The sequence below is a fragment of the Peromyscus maniculatus genome, chromosome 14, assembly GCF_049852395.1.
Source record: "Peromyscus maniculatus bairdii isolate BWxNUB_F1_BW_parent chromosome 14, HU_Pman_BW_mat_3.1, whole genome shotgun sequence".
NCBI classification, from domain to species: domain Eukaryota; kingdom Metazoa; phylum Chordata; class Mammalia; order Rodentia; family Cricetidae; genus Peromyscus; species Peromyscus maniculatus.
This window is the reverse complement of record NC_134865.1, coordinates 19065406-19084173: the sequence shown is the minus strand read 5'-3', so window position 1 is coordinate 19084173 and position 18768 is coordinate 19065406. Positions and strand designations below refer to the sequence as shown.

Here is an 18768-nt window from a genome sequence, read left to right as displayed (position 1 = left end):
AGAGGTCCTGAGTTCAATTCCCAGCAACCACATGGGGGCTCACAACCATCTGTAATGAGATCTGGTGCCCTCTTCTGATCTGCAGGTGTATATACAGACAGAACACTGTATACATAATAAATAAAACTCTAAGAAAAATATTAAAAAAAAAAAGGAAAAATGTAACCAGCAACATTTTCAAAACTTAACAGTTGATGTCAAGGAGAGTATCAAAACTCTTGTGCAGACTACAGCCCACAGGGGTTCTACCATCCCATCTTCTTTAAACCAGGTCTGTCCTCTCCTTTACCCACCTGTGGGACTTGGGAAAAGCACTGGTTGCAGACTCATGACTTACTGGAGTATACCCCAATTTCATAACCATGCAGAGTAAGGATTATCTGTGGGAAGAGACAAAACTCAACATCTACAGACTTGACAAAAAAAACATTCCTTCTCCCCTCCTTCTTAGAAAAGGCTGCAAATGCTTCATTGTGAACAAGGAGAATCCTACCGTAAAAAGCAGGTTCAATTTAACCTGACTTCCTAAATTGTTTCCTGTGAAAGTGAACAAAGAAAGGATTAATAACTTAATAAAGAATCACTCCTGAGATAAGCTGGCCTTACAGACATGTACCACACTACGTGGCTTTAAAAAGGAAGTTTTAAAAAGACCTCTTCTAATCCAGTTTCAGCAGGCACATCTGAATTCCAAAGATGCTAGCAAACTTTGTAATGCTCTGCTGCACATTTTTGTTACAAAGTCTCACATACCCCAGGCCAACCTTGAACTGAGGATCTTCCTGGCATTATAATCATCAGAGCCAACATACCCATGCCTGGCTCATCATTTTATAACTTCTAATGAGTTGAGATGTTGGTTTTCAGTTGGTAGAAATGAGGAAGTAAATACAATCATGAGAGATGCAATGATCAAACATCAAGAGGAAAAAAAATACTAAAATTAAAATACCATTAAATTTGACTTACACATAAAGTCAAATTACCTTCCATAAACCAAAAATGGAAACATATAAAACAAAAATAAGACATTTTTTCAACTTTTTAGTTTCTTCCTGTTTACTATCATTAAAAAATATAAAAAATACTATTTTAAAAGTCCATCATAGTTTCAGTATACTGTAAAACACAAATATTTATGCCCCACAATAACAAGCAAATTACAGTTAAATAGTTATGCAATGGGCTTCAGAAGACTGCCAGGAACAAAACTAGATTTGGGAAAATTAATTAAAAACAAGAGTGTGGAGGAATATCCCTTCAGTTCTTTTCATTTTTCAGCTCGGAAAAACCGAAACCAGTTAGTGCCCTCGGGTGTACGTGGTACATGCATGTCAAGAGTGCCTGTGTGTGCCCATGCATGCATGCAGAGGCCAGAGCAGGCTTCCTCCTCCAGTGCTCTCTCTCCTCTTAATGCCTTGAGCTGGGGTGGGGTGTGTCCTCACATTTAGGACTAGGCTGGCTTACCAGTGAGTTCCCAGGACCTTCTGTGTGCCCCCTCAACATCGGGGTTATATGCATGCAGTCACACCATGCTTTTCTACATGGGTGCCAGAGATTCAAACTCAAGTCCTTATACTTGAGTTTGAATTCAACAATTTCAATTCTGAAAAGTCCTAGTGTTTTTTCAGTAGCAAGTGAGTTATAAGTTCTGTAATGCCCAATTCAATTCCATTTGCAATTTCTTCTAAGAAAGAGAGCATTAATATCTTGTAACTTTTTCTTTCACATAGCTAACTTTTAACTTTATAAGAACATTCTACTAAGTGAATAATGTACTTTATTCTTTGCTAACATTTTTGTTAGCTAAACTGGACAACACTATTTACTAGTAAAGTAAAACTCAAAGAAATAGGATGTCTAAGCAGATTATTTAAATTGCGTATCTGAAACTTGGAAATGAGCATGACATTGGCTGCCTTATCTTATTTTAATAGCATAAAAGCTACGCCAGGTAGTGCAAATACTTTGTAAAGTATCCTTAATAGTGTTTATGTTGTAACCTTATTAGAATATCAGAACGTACTAGGAATACAGAAATAGCATGAAAATGAAGGACTAAGAAACCATCTCCATTCCCTACTTTAATCGTGGAGAGGATTGCACTTTATTATTATTCAACACGAAATGATGTGGCCAACAGCAACATACAGGTACACAATTTAATATTTATTATATGCATTTTATATACATTATTTTTCAACAGCTGTACGTTTGCTTTGTGGTACAATCTTAAAAATTTGCTGATTCATAGTCTGGAAAACAAAAACCTTACAAAACTCATCAAAACTCGCAAACTGATCAGAAAAGGTTTTTGGAAGACTAGAAAAAAATACTTTATTGTCTTAATCATGCATTACACAAAGAAAATCTTTAGTTACACCATAAAATTAAGCACATCTAAAAAAACAAAAACAAAAACAAAAACAGGGGAAACTAGTCCAATTCCAGCAGACTTCAGTATCCTGATTCAACTTTTTAAAATATGTATGTAATAGCAATAAAATATTCTCCAATTTTTTTTAAACTAGATTGTTTTGTTCTGGAATCATGGTAAATCAAGATAGTATCTTGGGGAGAAACACCTTGGTTTGTAACTTAACTATAAAACATCCCATTTTTAGTCTATTTTAGACTGTTCAAAGAGTTCCAAAATAGATACACAGGTTCCCTTAGCACATTAATAAAAGGATATAAAGACCAACAAAAAGTGAAATAAATAATAGGCCATTAGCAAGATGGATAATCCTTGATAAATAAACTTGTAAATACAGTAAGATGTACAAAATATCACATAGTGATAGGATGTCAGATTAGTTTTTAAAGAGTTCATTTGGAGTACTAGACTCCACGGCTTTGTTTTAATACACTTAATAGTCCTTGATTCATGAAGACGTGTAGACGAAGGTGATATAGCATCTTAGGAAGGACTTAGCTGAGCTGTATTAGGCAAAAGGAGGACAGGAAGTGGTTACAGGTGGCAGGTTAGTGAGAGCTCTGTGTTTTAGGGCTGTGTAATGCAGAAAAACATCAATATGATCTTGAGCACTGTGGTGACAGGCTAAATATATAAAAAGACTTATAAAAACTAGAATTTTATCCAAACATTTTGTGCAACTAATGCTAAAATATTTTAAGTTAAATTTTCTTTTCTTTCTTTTTTCTTTTTTCTTTTTTAAAGCAAAATAAGTTTAAAAGGGAATCTGTGGCATTCAACCGATAAACATAAGGTAACTAAGAGATGAAAAACGCTACTCTTGGAGCTTGCTTCCCCACGAGAGCACCACATTCCTAACCCTAAGGCAGCACACAGAGTCCAACAAAAACAAGTCCTTTATTTAATTGTTTTGTTGTTGTTGTGAGATCAGACTCCACATTGGCTTAAACATTTAAAAAAAAAAAAAAAACTACACTCAGTTCATATCCAGTATACAGCACAGATACTGGAGTCCGTTTTCTTCCTGTCTCACAAATACAGTTAATTACAATTAAACTAATAACCTGACATGAAGATGTGATTCCCAACAACTTAAGCCTGCCCCCAATAGCTTGACCCAGGCAGATCACATGTAGTGTCATATCAGTAACCTTCTTGATGGCAGTGATGCAGACAGACCCTCTTTCTGACCAAGACAATCTGTTTTCATGATGTGAGTCTATGTCGGTTCACACAAATACTTTGGCAAGGGCATCAGCTCCTGCACTGGCGATATATGCCTTTGACGGATGGAAAGCAACATCATAAATTGACTCATCCAATTTCTTCCTATGAGCTGTGATTTCTTGTACACATGTCTTACTGTCCAGATTCCATAATCTAATGGAGCAGTCATGGCCTGTAAAAGACAAATAAAGCTTATTACTGAAGAACAATTCCTTTATGAAGTTTGTAAGTTGTACAGAAGTTCAAACTTACTTCCAGACATCAAATAGATTCCATTGGGATCTACTGCTAAACTTGTAACAGCATCCAAATGAGCTACCATAGAATGGATCATTTTACCTATAAAACAAAAACAGGAGATTCATGTTGAAAGGCAGAAGCTAAAATACACCATCAACATAGCAGTATTTTCAGTTTTGGAAAAATACTCATATTTTTACAATTTTAACCATTTGGGAGGACACAATTCACAGTGGGCACCACCACCAAGATCTCTATCACATGTTCATCACTGAAAAAGAAAACCTTGCCCAGTCCCTAGGAACAAGGGTCTACTCTTTCTAGAGACTGATCTATTCCAGATGCTTTATACTCAACACATTCTGAATACGTGGCTTTTGTGTCTGGCTTCTTTCACTTAATATATTTTTCAAGATGCATCTATTATACTAATAGTCTGGAGAAAAATTTCAATATTGTTATTTTTAAGACTTTGCTCCTAAATGAAACATTGCCCTACAGGTGGGAGAAAAAGGACTCAGTAGATAAACTGAAGGTCACATGACTGAGGAAAGTGGAATCTTGGAAGATTCTGGAAGTCCTGTCCCACCCACTCTAAGTTTCTATTTCAATTTTTAATTTATGTGAATGTATGTGTGTCTGTGTATGTGCACGGAAGTCAGAGAGGTGCCGGCTCCTGAAACTAGATATGGGTACTGAGACTGGAACTCAGGCCCTCTGCAAGAACAATCCGTGCTCTTGGCCACTGAGCCGTCTCTCCAACCCTTAGGTTTTCTAGCAGTCGTAAACAAGTGCTGGGGAGAGCCTCTTCAGAGCTGCCCTCCGCCTGCGGCCCTGCCTACGCTGGGCAGAGAACGCCACCCTCTCCCATGTCGGGCAGGCTTTTCCCTGTTGCAGCTGACTTGGTTGATCCATGACTGCTCCTGCTTATGTAACCCTCACTTATATTCTTGTTAGTGACCTCAAAAAGACCTTTTTGGTTCACCAAGTCGGACTAAGATAAAATGGCAGACAAAATAACGATTTTGGACTGTCCTGGGTTTCTTTACTGGGGTGAATCTTATGTATTGTCTTATCATAAAAGCCCACCATGCAATCAGGATTCACTTATTTTTGTGTGTCTGCAAGTTTAATTTTTTTTAAGATTAATTTCATATGTATGAATGTTTTGCCAGCATGTAGGTATGGGTGCACCAAGTAGGTAGCCGATGCCTCCACTTGTCAGAAGAGGGCACTGGAAACTGGGACTAGAGTTACAGATGTTTGTGAGGCACGTGCTACTGGGAGTCAAACTTGGGTCCTTTGCAAGAGGAACAAGTGTTCTTAACCTCTGTGCCAACTCACCAAGTTGAAATTTAAAACAAGCTGTAAATACAAAGTTGTGCAGTACCAAGTTTTGGGGGGAAAGAGTGTCCTACAGTGGCAACATGACTTGATGAAGAAAAAGCAACATTATAACTTGATTCTTTGGGGGGGGGGGGTTATCCAGTAGGCTCATCAGGTAGAGGCTTGCCACCAAGCATAACCACCTGAGTTTGAGTCCAGGGAGGAGAACCAACTTTTGCAAGTTGTCCTCTGACCTCTACATGCATGTGCCCATATACACAAATATATGTTGAAAGAGCAGCAACAAAACAAGGCCGGGCATGGCAATGCACGTCTTTAATCCCGGAATTTAGGGGGCAAAAGGCAAGTGGATCTCTGTGAGTTTGAGACTGGCCTGGTCTAGCCTGGACTACATAGAGAAAAGCTGTCTTAAAAAAAAAATCCAAGAAGGGACTAAAATAACAAACACTGATACTTTATAAACATCAATTCCCATTTAACCAGCACCACTAGGACGCTGATTTACAGGAAGTCCTATAAATTTAAGTTATGGTCATCTGCCATAGTGCTGGTCTTGTGTGACATTTTATACTGGGATATAAGAGACCTACTCTCCTTCCTTACCCCTGGGCCACAGCTGTTGACCTGAACACAAAACTAGAACACAGTAAAATATGCAAACCATAAGAAGTTGAATCATTTTTTGGCAATACTTTGCTTCTGCTGATTTCAAGCCACAGCTGCTTATTTCTCATTATCACTAAAGTTAATTAACAGGTTAATTTTAGGAGTTGTTGATACCTCAGTAACATAAAATTTACTTAATATAGTATTTTTAATACAAAATTTTTACTAATTGAGTTTTATACAATGTATTTTACTTAATCAAATTCACTCCCCACTTCTTTATCTCCTCCCCCCAATTTCATGTCTTTCTTTTCTCTTATTTTTGAGATTAAAATATAATTACATCATTTTCTTCCCTTTCCTCCCTGAAACCTTCAGTGGTGATTTGAACAAGAATGGCTTGTTCCATTGCTTGGTCATTAGGGAGTGGCACTATTGAGGGATTAGGTGTGACCTTATTGGAGCAAGTGTGCCTCTGTTGGAGGAAGTGAGACCTGGGTGTGGGCTTTGAGATTTCCAAGGCCCACTGTCTCTTTTTTCTTCTTACTGCCTGTGGATTCATATGTAGAGCTCTCAACCACTTCTCCAGCCCCGTGTCTGTCTGCCTGTGTGCTGCCATGCTCCAGACTATGAAAATGGACTAAACCTCTGCAACTGTAAGCAAGCCAATTAAATGCCTTCTTTTATGTTGCTGTGGTTATGGTGTCTCCTCACAGCAACAGAACAGTGGCTAAAGACACCCTCCCAATATATCCGCCCTTGTTCTCTTTCAAATTCATGGCCCTTTTTTCATTAGCTTTAATGTGCATATAGGTACATGTATATACATACATATTCCTAAAAGTAACCTCATCAGTGTGTACTATGTTACTTGTAAGTATGTTTTCGGGGCTGACCATCTGGTGTTGGATAATCATTGGTGTGCTCTTCCTTGGGGAACAATCTTTCTCCCACTTTTAGCATTTCTTAGTTCTACCTACAGTTCTTTGTATGTGGTTGAGGCCTATCTATGGTCATTGTCCTTGTTCAGCTCATGTTTAGGCGGCCATGTTGGTGAGACTCTGTGAGTGTATCTTCTGTATTCCCAGGAGATACTATCTCACAGCAGACTTCCCAATCCTCTGGCTCTTACAATCTTTCTTGCCCTCTTCTACAACAATCCTTAATCCTTAGGTTTAGGAGAATAAAATGTGTAGTCCAGGTTAGCTTTGAACTTGAGCTAATAATCCTCCTGCCTCTGCCTCTTCAGCACACAACTTTGGCTCTTCAAATTTTATTTTGTTTTATGTGTACAAGTGTTTTACCTGCATGTATGAAAGTGCTCTGCATGTGTACCTGGTACCCACTGAGGCTAGCACACACAAAGTGCTGGATCCCCCAGAACTGGAGTTAAAGACCACTGTGTGGATGCTGGAAACTGAACCTGGGATCCTCTGCAACAGCAGTAAGTTCTTTTAAACACTGAGCAATCTCTCCAGCACAAACTTTCATAATAATAATAAATCCACCAAGTCCAATCTGTGCTGCCCATATACTCATGGGTACAGGGTCTCCCACTGGAAGATGATCAACCTAAATCCTTAAAGAGGCCACATCTGTTGCAGAATATTTGTTTACACTGTAAAGATGTATCTCTGCCTAAGGCGCTTTCTGATTGGTTTAATAAAGAGCTAAATGGGGGGCTGGAGAGATGGCTCAGCAGTTAAGAGCACTGACTGCTCTTTCAGAGGTCCTGAGTTCAATTCCCAGCACCCACATGGTGGTTCACAACCATCTGTAATGAGATCTGGCACCCTCTTCTGTATACATAATAAATAAATAAACTTTAAAAAAAAAAAAAGAGCTAAATGGGCAATGGCTAAGCAAGAGAGATAGGCAAGACTTCCAGGCAGAGATAGGATACTCACGATGAATCTAATCAGACGCCAGCCAGATGCAGAACTAGCTGCACACACAGAATGGGATAGATGTAAAAGCCATGTGATAGAACATGAATTAATAAAAATGTGGGTTAAGTTACAAGGGCTCATTGAGACAAGCCTGAGAAAGGCCAACCTTTCATAATTAGTAAGTTTCCATGTCATTATTTGGGAGTTGGCTAATGGGACAAAGAAAGATTTAATAGATACACATCCATAAAGAAAATGAACTCTCCTTCTTCCAGTTATCCATTCTTCCCAATAGAAGCCTAAAAAACCTCGAGTATAAATAGTTCCCTTCCAACCACCTATCATCAAGCTTCATTTAAAATGTCACATTTATAGCCAAGCATGGTAGCATATGCCTTTAATCCCAGCACTCAGGAGGCAGAGGCAGGTGGATCTCAGAGTTCAAGGCCAGCCTGGTTTACAATGTGGGTCCAGGAAGGCCAGAGCTACACAGAGAAACCCTCTCACAAACAAACAAACAAACAAGTCACATTTATGAGGGTGACTCAATTCATTAATCTAGTTCTAGTTTTCTCCTCTCCTGAGAATGATCCCCACCCCCAAATTTATTATGTCTTTAACTAAAGACTAAGATGAAGCTACACGCTTATCGCAGGGGCTCTAATTTTCCTCGTTTAAACCCTAGACTTCCTGCCTACTATCTGTGTGTATGTCTGTGTATGCTGCATGCACACTGATGGTGTGGGTACATGGAGAGGAGCACACACAGAGACGCCAGAGCAAAAGGCCACATGTCTTCCTATATGCAGTAGAATATTATTTTAAGGTGTGTTACTTTTGTTTATGTTGCATTTGTTTAGCTCTGTGAAGCTGTGTTACTGTGCCTTTGTAAAACACCTGATGGTCTAATAAACAACTGGCCAATAGCAAGGCAGGAGAAAGAATAGGCAGGGATGGCAGGCAGAGAGAATAAACAGAAGGAGAAATATGGGAAGTGGGATTGGAGAGCTAGGAGCCAGAAAAGGAGGAGGACTCCAGGGGCCAGCCACCCAGCTACACAGCGAGCCACAGAGTAAAAGTAAGACTTCTGTTAAGAAGTTAGAGAACAGGAAAAGCCCAGAGGCAAAAGGTAGTCAGAATAAGTTAAGGAAAGCTGGCAAGAAACTAAGCCAAGCTAAAGCCAGGCATTCATAAAGTACTAATAACCCTCCATGTGTGATTTATTTGGGAGCTGGGTGGTGCCCCCGCCAAAAGAGTAACCCCCGCCACCAACATCTACTATATATGACTCTGACTTACTACTACCTTGACAGGGTCTCTCACCGAGCCAAAAGTTTGCCTTTTGGGCTAAGGTGGCTGGCCAACAAACTCTCAGCATCTTTTATCTTTTGTCTCTGTCCCCCAATGCTTGCACTACAGGCATGTGCAGTCATGCTCACATTTTTATATGGGTGCTGGGAATCTGAACTCAGATCCTGATGCTTGCACAGTAAGAGCCATTACCCACTGAGCCATCTCCCCAGACAGATGCCCAATAACTTAGTCAATTCTTCTCCACATATACACAAAGGCACTTCAAAATCTGAGTAATCCACCAGAGAGACTGTGTATAGACGCACACAATGCTGGACCAAGCTAGATGTTGGTCTAATGGTGACCATAACATTTCCGACCTCTAAAGGTAATCAGGACCTTATTTTCAATAATACATACTTGCAGTTCACTCATTTAACCAACTCTTTTCTGGTTCCATCCTCCTAGTAACACCATCTTCCATTACAGTGGGTGGATTCCTAGTTAAGGAGGTCGTTCAGTAGTAGACATTTGCCCTACAGTGTGCTAAGCCTGGATTCATTTTTCGGCATCTGCCCTTTCCCCAACAACAAAATAAAAGATGACAAACTGCATCTTCTATAACTGAAAAAATGTAATATTGTATATATACCTAGAGCTATTCAAAGTGCAAATGAGCTTGAGTGCTCGCTCAGGTCAAGAGCACCTTCTGTTCTTGTAGAGGTCAACCCAGGTTTGGTCTCGAGTACCAACCTGACAGTTTCAGACTATCTGACACCCTTTTCTGACCTCTGAAGGCAAAATACCCATACACAAATAAATTTTAAAAGTACAAATAAATTAATATGTGCAAGTCAAATGGAACAATATTTCACAAACAGTAAACAATAAAACAAGTCTGAGGACCATTTATTTCACTCTGTTCACCAAAGACCAACAGTATCAAGAATATGGCAGATACTTGGACTGGAGTGATGGCTCTGTGGTTAAGAGCACTTGCTCTTGTAGAAGACCCAGGTTTGACTCCCAACACCGACATGGTGGTTAAAAACTATTCATAACACCAGTTGCAGAGGATGTAATGGCCTTTTCTGACTTCCTTGGGCACCAAGCATACACATGATATACATGCATATGGACGGGCAAGCAAACACTCATATAAATGAAATAAAACTTTTCTTGTTTTCTGTCTTGTTTTCAAGACAGTGTTTCTTTGTGTAACCCTGGCTGTCCTAGAACTCACTCTGGACACCAGGCTGGCCTTGAACTTACAGAGATCCGTCTCCCTCTGGGATTAAAGGCATGTGCCACCACCTCCCAATGTAAAATAAAATTTTAAAAAGGAAAAAAGTATGTAGATAATTGTTGCTGCACAAACAAGTTCACAACCAATTCAGGTCCTTCCTTGCATCCTCTTCTCCTCTCACTCAGACAAGACCTTTTCCCAGAATCACACAGGACAGGACAGGGAACTCAAATGTTTGTCTTCACCAAAGTTTTATTAGTTTTCCAGCACTGAGGACTGTGTCTAGGGACTGCATATGCCAAAACAGTTCTCTCAGCGATTAAGCTATCCCTCCAGCACTTTTTCTTTATGTCTGAGTCGGGATCTCATTAAACAGTTGCCCATGTGGTTTTGCTCTCAACTCTGTAAACTCAGGTAAACATCACCATCCAAAGTAGATGGACCACTACTAGGCCTACTGGTCTACTACTAAAAATTAAACATAAAAACAACAAACAAAAAAGCCCTACAGATCTGGAAGATCTCTGTGAAAGAAAAGGTAGAAACTGAGGGGCTGGAGAGATGGCTCAGCAGTTAAGAGCATGTACTTAGATATCCAGAGTTCAGTTTCCAGCACCTGCATTAGGTGGCTCAAAACTACCTGTAACTCCAGCTCCAGGGGATCTGAGACTCTTCTGGCCTCCACATGCATGCGCACGCACACCCCTACCCCCACACTCACTTTCTCTCCCTCTCAAACTGATATATTTAAATCTTTAATTTAAAATTTAAATTTAAGTTAAGAACCCTACAGAACAAAGCACAAACTGATCTTTCCAAACCAAAGTTATAAAGCCATACATAAGCATTTTTTTTCAGTTTACGCACATAGTATAAACAAAAGTTCAACACTCTTTAAATTTATATATATGAGTCTTTTGCTTACATATATGTTTGTATACTAATATGCATGCAGGCCTGGCACCAACAAGGTTTTGCATGTCCTAGAACTGGAGTTACAGACAGTAATGAGCTGCCATGTGGGTGCTGGAAATTGAAGAGCAAGTACTGTTAACTATTGAGCCATCTCTCCAGTCCCAATGTTTAATATTCTTAATCTGATTCTAAAAAGGTCCTATTTCTTTCTCAAATTTTATATTTGTTTTGCCTATTAGAAATTGCTGCTCCAGCACAAATTCCTACCACTGTGATTCTACCTCCAAACACCTCTTCTATCTTCTTCCCCTGAAAACTGCAGCAATGGTGCAGCATTTACAAGCACTTCCCATTCTCCCAGTGGACCCGAGTTTGGTGCTAACACTCACACTTCCCTAGTAACCATCTGCAAAACCCAGTTCCAAGGGATCCAACACTCTCTTCTGGCTTCCACTGACACCCACACCCACATACTCATATATAGACATATACACATAATTAAAAATAAAGCCGGGCGGTGGTGGCGCACGCCTTTAATCCCAGCACTCGGGAGGCAGAGCCAGGTGGATCTCTGTGAGTTCGAGGCCAGCCTGGTCTCCAAAGCGAGTTCCAGGAAAGGCGCAAAGCTACACAGAGAAACCCTGTCTCAAAAAACCAAAAAATAAAATAAAATAAAATAAAATAAAACCTAAAAAAATAAAAACAAAACAAAACATCCATAACTTACTGTTTCTTAAAGCAAAACATAAAACAACACCACATGTAGCAGGACTTACCTTGTGCATGCAGACATATGTATGCATATATATGTATCTCCTAATTCTCTCAGAAAACAAACTCTCAATAAAGCAAGAATAACATCTTTCCATGAAGATATTAAGTACAATATAAAATCCTGAGTACATTTTTAATCATTAAAATCATTTATTCAAATTTCGGGGGAGAGGGGGTAAGACAAGGTCTCACTATATATTCTAGAATGACCCAGAACCCTTAAGTCTCCCTGCCTCAGTCTCCTACATGCAGGGATTAGAAGCATGTACCACCATGTTTGGCTTACTCATTTATTTATTGAACCCATTTATAGTATCAATTTTTATCATGTTTCAGATTTTTCGAAAAAAAAAAAAATCCACAAATTTACTATACATTATATAAAATGACATTCTAGCTAACCAGAAACACCAGTTATGGGAACAGACTAGGTGACAATATTTAAATCAATAACCAATTATCTTTGACAACACAGTATATGAAGATAATCTAACAGTTTAATGTAGCAATGTAACTAGATACATATATGCATGTGGTACTGGGAGATCAATTTTTTAGAATTTCTATTGTGTGGAGCCCACTGTACACCAACAAGGCTTTAGACTTGTTAACAGAAAGAATTGGTAGAATGCAGAAACAATCTGTTGTTGTTGTTGTTTGATTTTGAGACTGGAGTCTCATATATCTCAGAGTAGCCTTGAATTGGCTATGTACCCAAGGATTTTAAACTTTAATAAAAGTATTTTTACTTAGTTAATGTATGTATATATGTCTAGTGTTTGCACCAAGTGCATCCAGGAGACCACAGAAGTCAGAAGAGGACAGCAGATTCCCTGGAATCTGCTGAGTTACAGATTCATGAGTTACAGCTATGAGCCACCATGTAGATGATGGGACTCAAACTCAGGTCCTCTGTAAGAGCATCAGTGCACTTAACCACTGAGCCATCTCTCCAGCCTCTCATCTTCAACTCAGATGCTCCTACCTTCACCTTCTGAGTGCTGGGATAACAGGGATGAACCACCATGCTCAGTTTATGTCGTGCTGGGGACTGAATCCTGGGCTTTGTGCATGTTAAGCAAGCACATAACCAATAAGCTACATCATCAAACTCTCACTTTATTTTTTACTGTGTAAACTCTTATTGACTCACTTCTTGATTTCTTCCAGAAAAAGAGCTCTGGAGATACTTTTTGATCACCCCTTGTGGTAGTTTGAATAGAATGGCCCACATAGGCTCATATTTGAACTGTTACAACTGCTGGAAAGCATTAGGTGTGGCCTTGTTGGTGGAGGTGTGACCTGTTGCAGGAAGTGTGTCACTGGGGGTTTCAAAAGTCCACACCAGGCCTAGTCAGTCTTTCTCCCCACTCTCTCTCCTCCCTCCCACCCGCCCCCTCGGAGTACCTTGGTCATAGTGTCTCTTCACAGCAATAGAACAATGGCTAAGCCATTCTCCCAAAAAATAAAAGTTTCTATTAAGAAAGGAAATCTTTTTGCTGGATACAGTGACACATGTCTGTATTACAAGTACTCAGAGACTGACAGGGACGGACAGCTTGAGGCTAGTCCGAGTAGAGTGTGACCCCAGCTCAAACAAACGAATCTTTCTAAAAACACAACAGAAATAATCTCTGCTCTTGCTCAATGGAAGACATTTATGTTCCATAAAATACAGAATTGATTTGAAAAGGCATTTAACTGAGAACATCCACATGAACATGAATTTGGTTTTCTATGCAATATGTAGATCTGTGAATATTCATTTAGTTCTCACCTTGTTATACAGAGTTAAAGGGAATCGGTCCATATTTGTTATTGGGACTTATGTAATCCTCTAAATGCTGAAAATTATTGCCTTGCCATATTCTAGTTTGTTGTGTGGCCTGGTAATCTGCAGTCCTATAATAATGCTGTGGTTAACAATGAAGTTTCTAAGTCATTAAATAACCTCCTTGTTTAGGTTCTCCTCAGAGTAGCCCAAGTTGTCAGACATTTCCTGAAAGAGTATTTTTTTTTTTTTTTTTTGGTTTTTCGAGACAGGGTTTCTCTGTGTAGCTTTGCGCCTTTCCTGGAGCTCACTTGGTAGCCCAGGCTGGCCTCGAACTCACAGAGATCCGCCTGTCTCTGCCTCCCGAGTGCTGGGATTAAAGGCGTGCGCCACCACCGCCCGGCCCTGAAAGAGTATTTTTTAAAGACTTTTTTCAGACAGAGACACAGACCGGGGTGGGGGGTGGGGGGTGGGGGGTGGGTGGGTGGGGGAGATATGTACACATGAGTGTGGATGCCTGCAGAAGCTGGAGGTACTGGATCCTCTGAAGCTGGAGTTACATGCAGTTATAAGGAGACATATATAAGTGCTGGCAATTGGACTTGGATTCTTTGTAAGAGCAGTACCAGCTTTAGCCACTGAGCTATCTCTTCAGCACCCCAAAGCCAGTATTTTATGTAATATTCTAGGTGGTAACAGAAAACGGGTCCTTAGAAATATATCCACTGGGCCACTGCAACGGTTGAACAGGTAATGCATTTGCCACACAAGCCTGATGGCCTGAATTTGGTCCACACAACCTATATAAATGAAGGCAAGCACCTACCCTACAGGTCTTATACCCTGCACATGTCTGCTGTAACGCTTATGCTTCCAATTACATACATCATATACACACAATAAATTTTTAGAAATATATACATCTACGATTGAAGCTATACGATAAAGATGACAGCAAACCATTTGAGTCACGGAGAAACAGTTTTAAAAACATACTCAAAATACCAAATAAGTGATATATGTTGCTATATTAAAACAACATGAAAATATTCAAATAGTAGATTTTTATCTAAAGAAATGGTATTAGACAAAGTATTATACATAATCAAAAATAAAACTTGCACATTTAAGAGGGCGATACTAAGCAAAGCAAAAATGAGTTAGAGTAGCTTAGCAGCAATAATGTAGATCTGTGGTTAGGTAATTAAGTACCATGTGTGAGTCCCCAGCACCTCAAAAAAAGGCATGATTTCATGATTTCATAAACCAAAAGACAACATTCCTTATATAACAGAACAGTACTTTCAATCACCTGAAGCCTTACCCGTTTTATTGTCAAAAAACTTGATGTGTCTATCTTCATGAGCAGTTATTGTAACAGGAAGTGTGGGATGACTTACTACTCTGTTAATGTGATTGCTAGATTGTAAACCTGAAAAATAAAGGAACAGAGTACTTTAAAATACAAACCACTCGGCCGGGCGGTGTTGGCGCACGCCTTTAATCCCAGCACTCGGGAGGCAGAGGCAGGCGGATCTCTGTGAGTTCGAGGCCAGCCTGGGCTACCAAGTGAGTTCCAGGAAAGGCGCAAAGCTACACAGAGAAACCCTGTCTCGAAAAACCAAAAAAAAAAAAAAAAAAAAAAGGTAAAAAAAAAAAAAAAAAATTCAAACCACTCGGGTTGAGCCTTAGTAATAGCTCAGTGTTTTAGACTACGTCAGGACCCGGTACATACAGAAATGATGTACAATCAGTATAACATAAATTATTTTCCGTATTAAATTCATAGTTATTATGAAAATTAGCTAAAGACCACCCTCCTTCATGTAATAATCTTCTTAAAGAAATTTCAAAGAAATTCATGAAAACTTACCAGAATCTACCTGTGATGAAAGCATCACCAATGACTGTGATGTTTCTAAATCATAAATTACCGCACTACCAGTATTGAAAGAGGTCACCATATGAGCTGGATCACAGCCTATAAAGTCAACTGATGTAGGTATCCCATGTCCTGTAAAGAGGCCAAAATAGATTCATGTGTATTTATCTGCACACATACACGCACACACAAAATTCTGAAATTATATGAATAATGAAAAAGAAGCAATGTGTTAGGGTGGCAAGAAATACTTCTCAGTTATTTAAAAAGTTATTATTTATAATATTCTATTTTACATTATAAAAAATATAACCAAAGAGTAGAGACACATAAAAATTATTAGTCTAACATGGTGTAACCCTTACCTTGCTATGCATTTTATTTTAAGGTAGAGGAAAAATAAAAACCTGTTCATTTAAAATATCTGCCAATTTTCGTAGGGAAAATGAAAACAAAACAAAACAAAAAACCCACAACAAATTAAACAACCCCCAAAACAAATAAATAAATCCAAACCTGGAATTCTCCTACATCACTCTCTTGGAAGACTCTTGCCAAATATTAAGCCTTGCCAAAGAGTTAATACAAGTCAAAATCTGGATCAATAAAAATGAAGCATGCCTTTAATCCCAGCACTACAGAGGCAGAGACAGGAGGATCTCTGTGCATTTCAGGCCAGCCAGAGCCACACAGAGACTTTTTTTAAAAAAAAGCTTGGACCATGCAATGCACTGGTATAATAGTATCCCAAAGTGGAACATGGAGCAATTCTCTTCCTTAACACATTAATAATTTGAATTAATAATTCAAATAACAAGTAGGTAAAATCTGGAGTCTAATAATTAAAAATCTGGATGAAGTAGGAAGCAAGTATCTAATTTTTACTTCTTAAGGTATGCGTATCTGAAATATCATAGAATCGCAAAATACAAAAAAGATAAACAAAACTGAACATATACTACCCTCTTAAGATGTCTTAAAACAATACATATTTAAGTTCAAATCAAAGGTCTGATGAAAAACTTAATTTGAAAAACTCAGACTATAAGACCAATAATATTATAAAGATGTGCACAAACATCTTCAAAAAGTAAAGCTGGTTAACCCTTCTATAATAAAGATTTACAGGCTAGCAAGAAGGCTTGGCAGGTAAGGGTGCTTGCAGTCAAGCCTGACTGACAATCTGAGTTTGTTCCTCAAGACCCACACATAGTAGGACAGAGCCGATTCCCTCAAGCTGCCCTCTGCTCTCCACGTAACACAAATACAAACATATTTTATACAAAAATGAAAATAATAAAAATCATGAAAGCAATCCCATTTGTGCTTCTCATTAAAGGTGTTGTAATGACTGTGGCTGTCCCATCCCACCCTGAACACACAGACCTACGTGCTCAGTCATGGCACACATGGTTTTTAGGCAGGTGTATTTAAGACTATGAACCCATCAGTCCTTACAAGCAGCTGTCCTTGTTTCCTATAGCCACCACCCCCCCCACCCCTTTTTTTTTTTTTTTTTTGGTTTTTCGAGACAGGGTTTCTCTGTGTAGCTTTGCGCCTTTCCTGGAACTCGCTTTGGAGACCAGGCTGGCCTCGAACTCACAAAGATCCGCCTGCCTCTGCCTCCCGACTGCTGGGATTAAAGGCGTGCGCCACCCCCGCCCGGCTCCTATAGCCCTTTTAAGTAGTATCATTTGTCTACTTATTGGTAAGTGCAAATATGTTTATTTTTAAAAATAGAAAATGATCTGAAAAAGTCCAAAAAGCACAGAGCTTCGCTGACATCTGCAAAGCACTTCCAGTAAAACAGGACTAAGTAAAAAGATAATGGCAAGTTTTATAAAACACTTCTCTTTGGATCAGTAAAGAAAGAATTGCTTTCTCCTTTTTATTTTCCAGGTTTTTTTTTTTTTAACAAACGTTCTTCTTGGAAAAGCAAAATGCTTAGCAGGTAGAGGGGGCCCTTGTTACTGGGCCTAACAGTGGTGGAGGGAACAGATTCCTGCCAGTAGTACTCTAACCTTCCTCCACGTGTATGCCAAGGTGGTGAGTGCAAAACACACACACACACACACACACACACACACACACACACACACACACACACACACACCACAAATATATATTCTTAAAGGCTCTTTGGACAAAGCAGTTAAGAGTGTTTGCTACTCAGATTTCTGTTTCCAGCACCTGTCAGGTAGCTCACAACTTCCTGTATGCAAGTAACTCCAAGGGATCCTAGCCTCTATGAGCACCTGCAATCACGTGCATATACATGACACAGAAATCAGTGGTAAAGCTTAAAAAAACAAACAACAAGGGAAAAAAAAAAAAAAACACTGCTTTTGAAGAGGCAAATCTGACTTACCCTTGTCTCCATTGTAAGTGCAAATACAAGGCAATTTCTCTTGAGGAGTCCACAACCTAACAGTGCCATCTGCTGAACAAGACAGTAACTGATTTTTTATGCCACTATAGGCAAGACCCCAGACTGCATCTGTATGAGCAACTAAAGTGCCGGCTAGAACATTTGACTCTGTGAAAAAACAAACAAAACATTGGTTGGAAGAAGTTTGGCGAATGATAGATAACTTACCACGTAATTAAATTTAAAAATGTATGTAAAGCCAGGCATCATGGTGCATGTCTTTTATCCCAGCACCTGAGAAGCAAATATCTGTGTGTTGTAGACCAGCCTGGTCTATATAGAGAGTCCAAGGCCAATCAGGGCTATATGGTAAGACCCTGTCCCCCCCAAAAAGCAAAACAAAACATAAAAACCACAAGACAAACCAAAGCACAGTGAATATTTCTAAATATTGAATTGTGGGTGATTGGTATCATTTATTCCAACAATACTAATACTATTTGTATATTCACAATTTCTATAAAGTATGTACAAAAAATAAATCAGCCATACTGAGATATAATTTACCTAACTAAACTACTCACTTAAATGGCACAACAATGGTGTGTTACCTAACTAGAACTCTCAATGTGCTGACTTTCAGGATACTTTAATTTTTAATTAATTAATCAACTAATTGATTAACTTTGATTTATGTAGCTCTGGCTGTCCTGGAACTTGTAGACCAGGCTACAAGTAGACCAGGCTAGCCTTGAACTCAGGGATCTGTTTGC

General features: G+C 39.1%; 1 protein-coding gene across 5 annotated transcripts in view; it reads right to left on the bottom strand.

The window, feature by feature from the left end:
• Window positions 1-2148: 2148 nt before the first annotated feature.
• Strn3 (striatin 3) overlaps window positions 2149-18768 on the bottom strand; it is a 97251-nt gene continuing 80631 nt past the window's right edge. For all 5 annotated transcript variants that reach the window (XM_076550700.1, XM_076550698.1, XM_076550697.1 and 2 more), the window contains 5 exons: window positions 17996-18163; window positions 15619-15759; window positions 15070-15177; window positions 3917-4003; window positions 2149-3836 (listed from right to left, as the gene is read on the bottom strand). In XM_076550700.1, coding sequence (XP_076406815.1) covers window positions 3667-3836; window positions 3917-4003; window positions 15070-15177; window positions 15619-15759; window positions 17996-18163 — 674 coding nt within the window. In that variant the 3' untranslated portion in view covers window positions 2149-3666. The remainder of the gene's footprint in view (window positions 3837-3916; window positions 4004-15069; window positions 15178-15618; window positions 15760-17995; window positions 18164-18768) is intronic.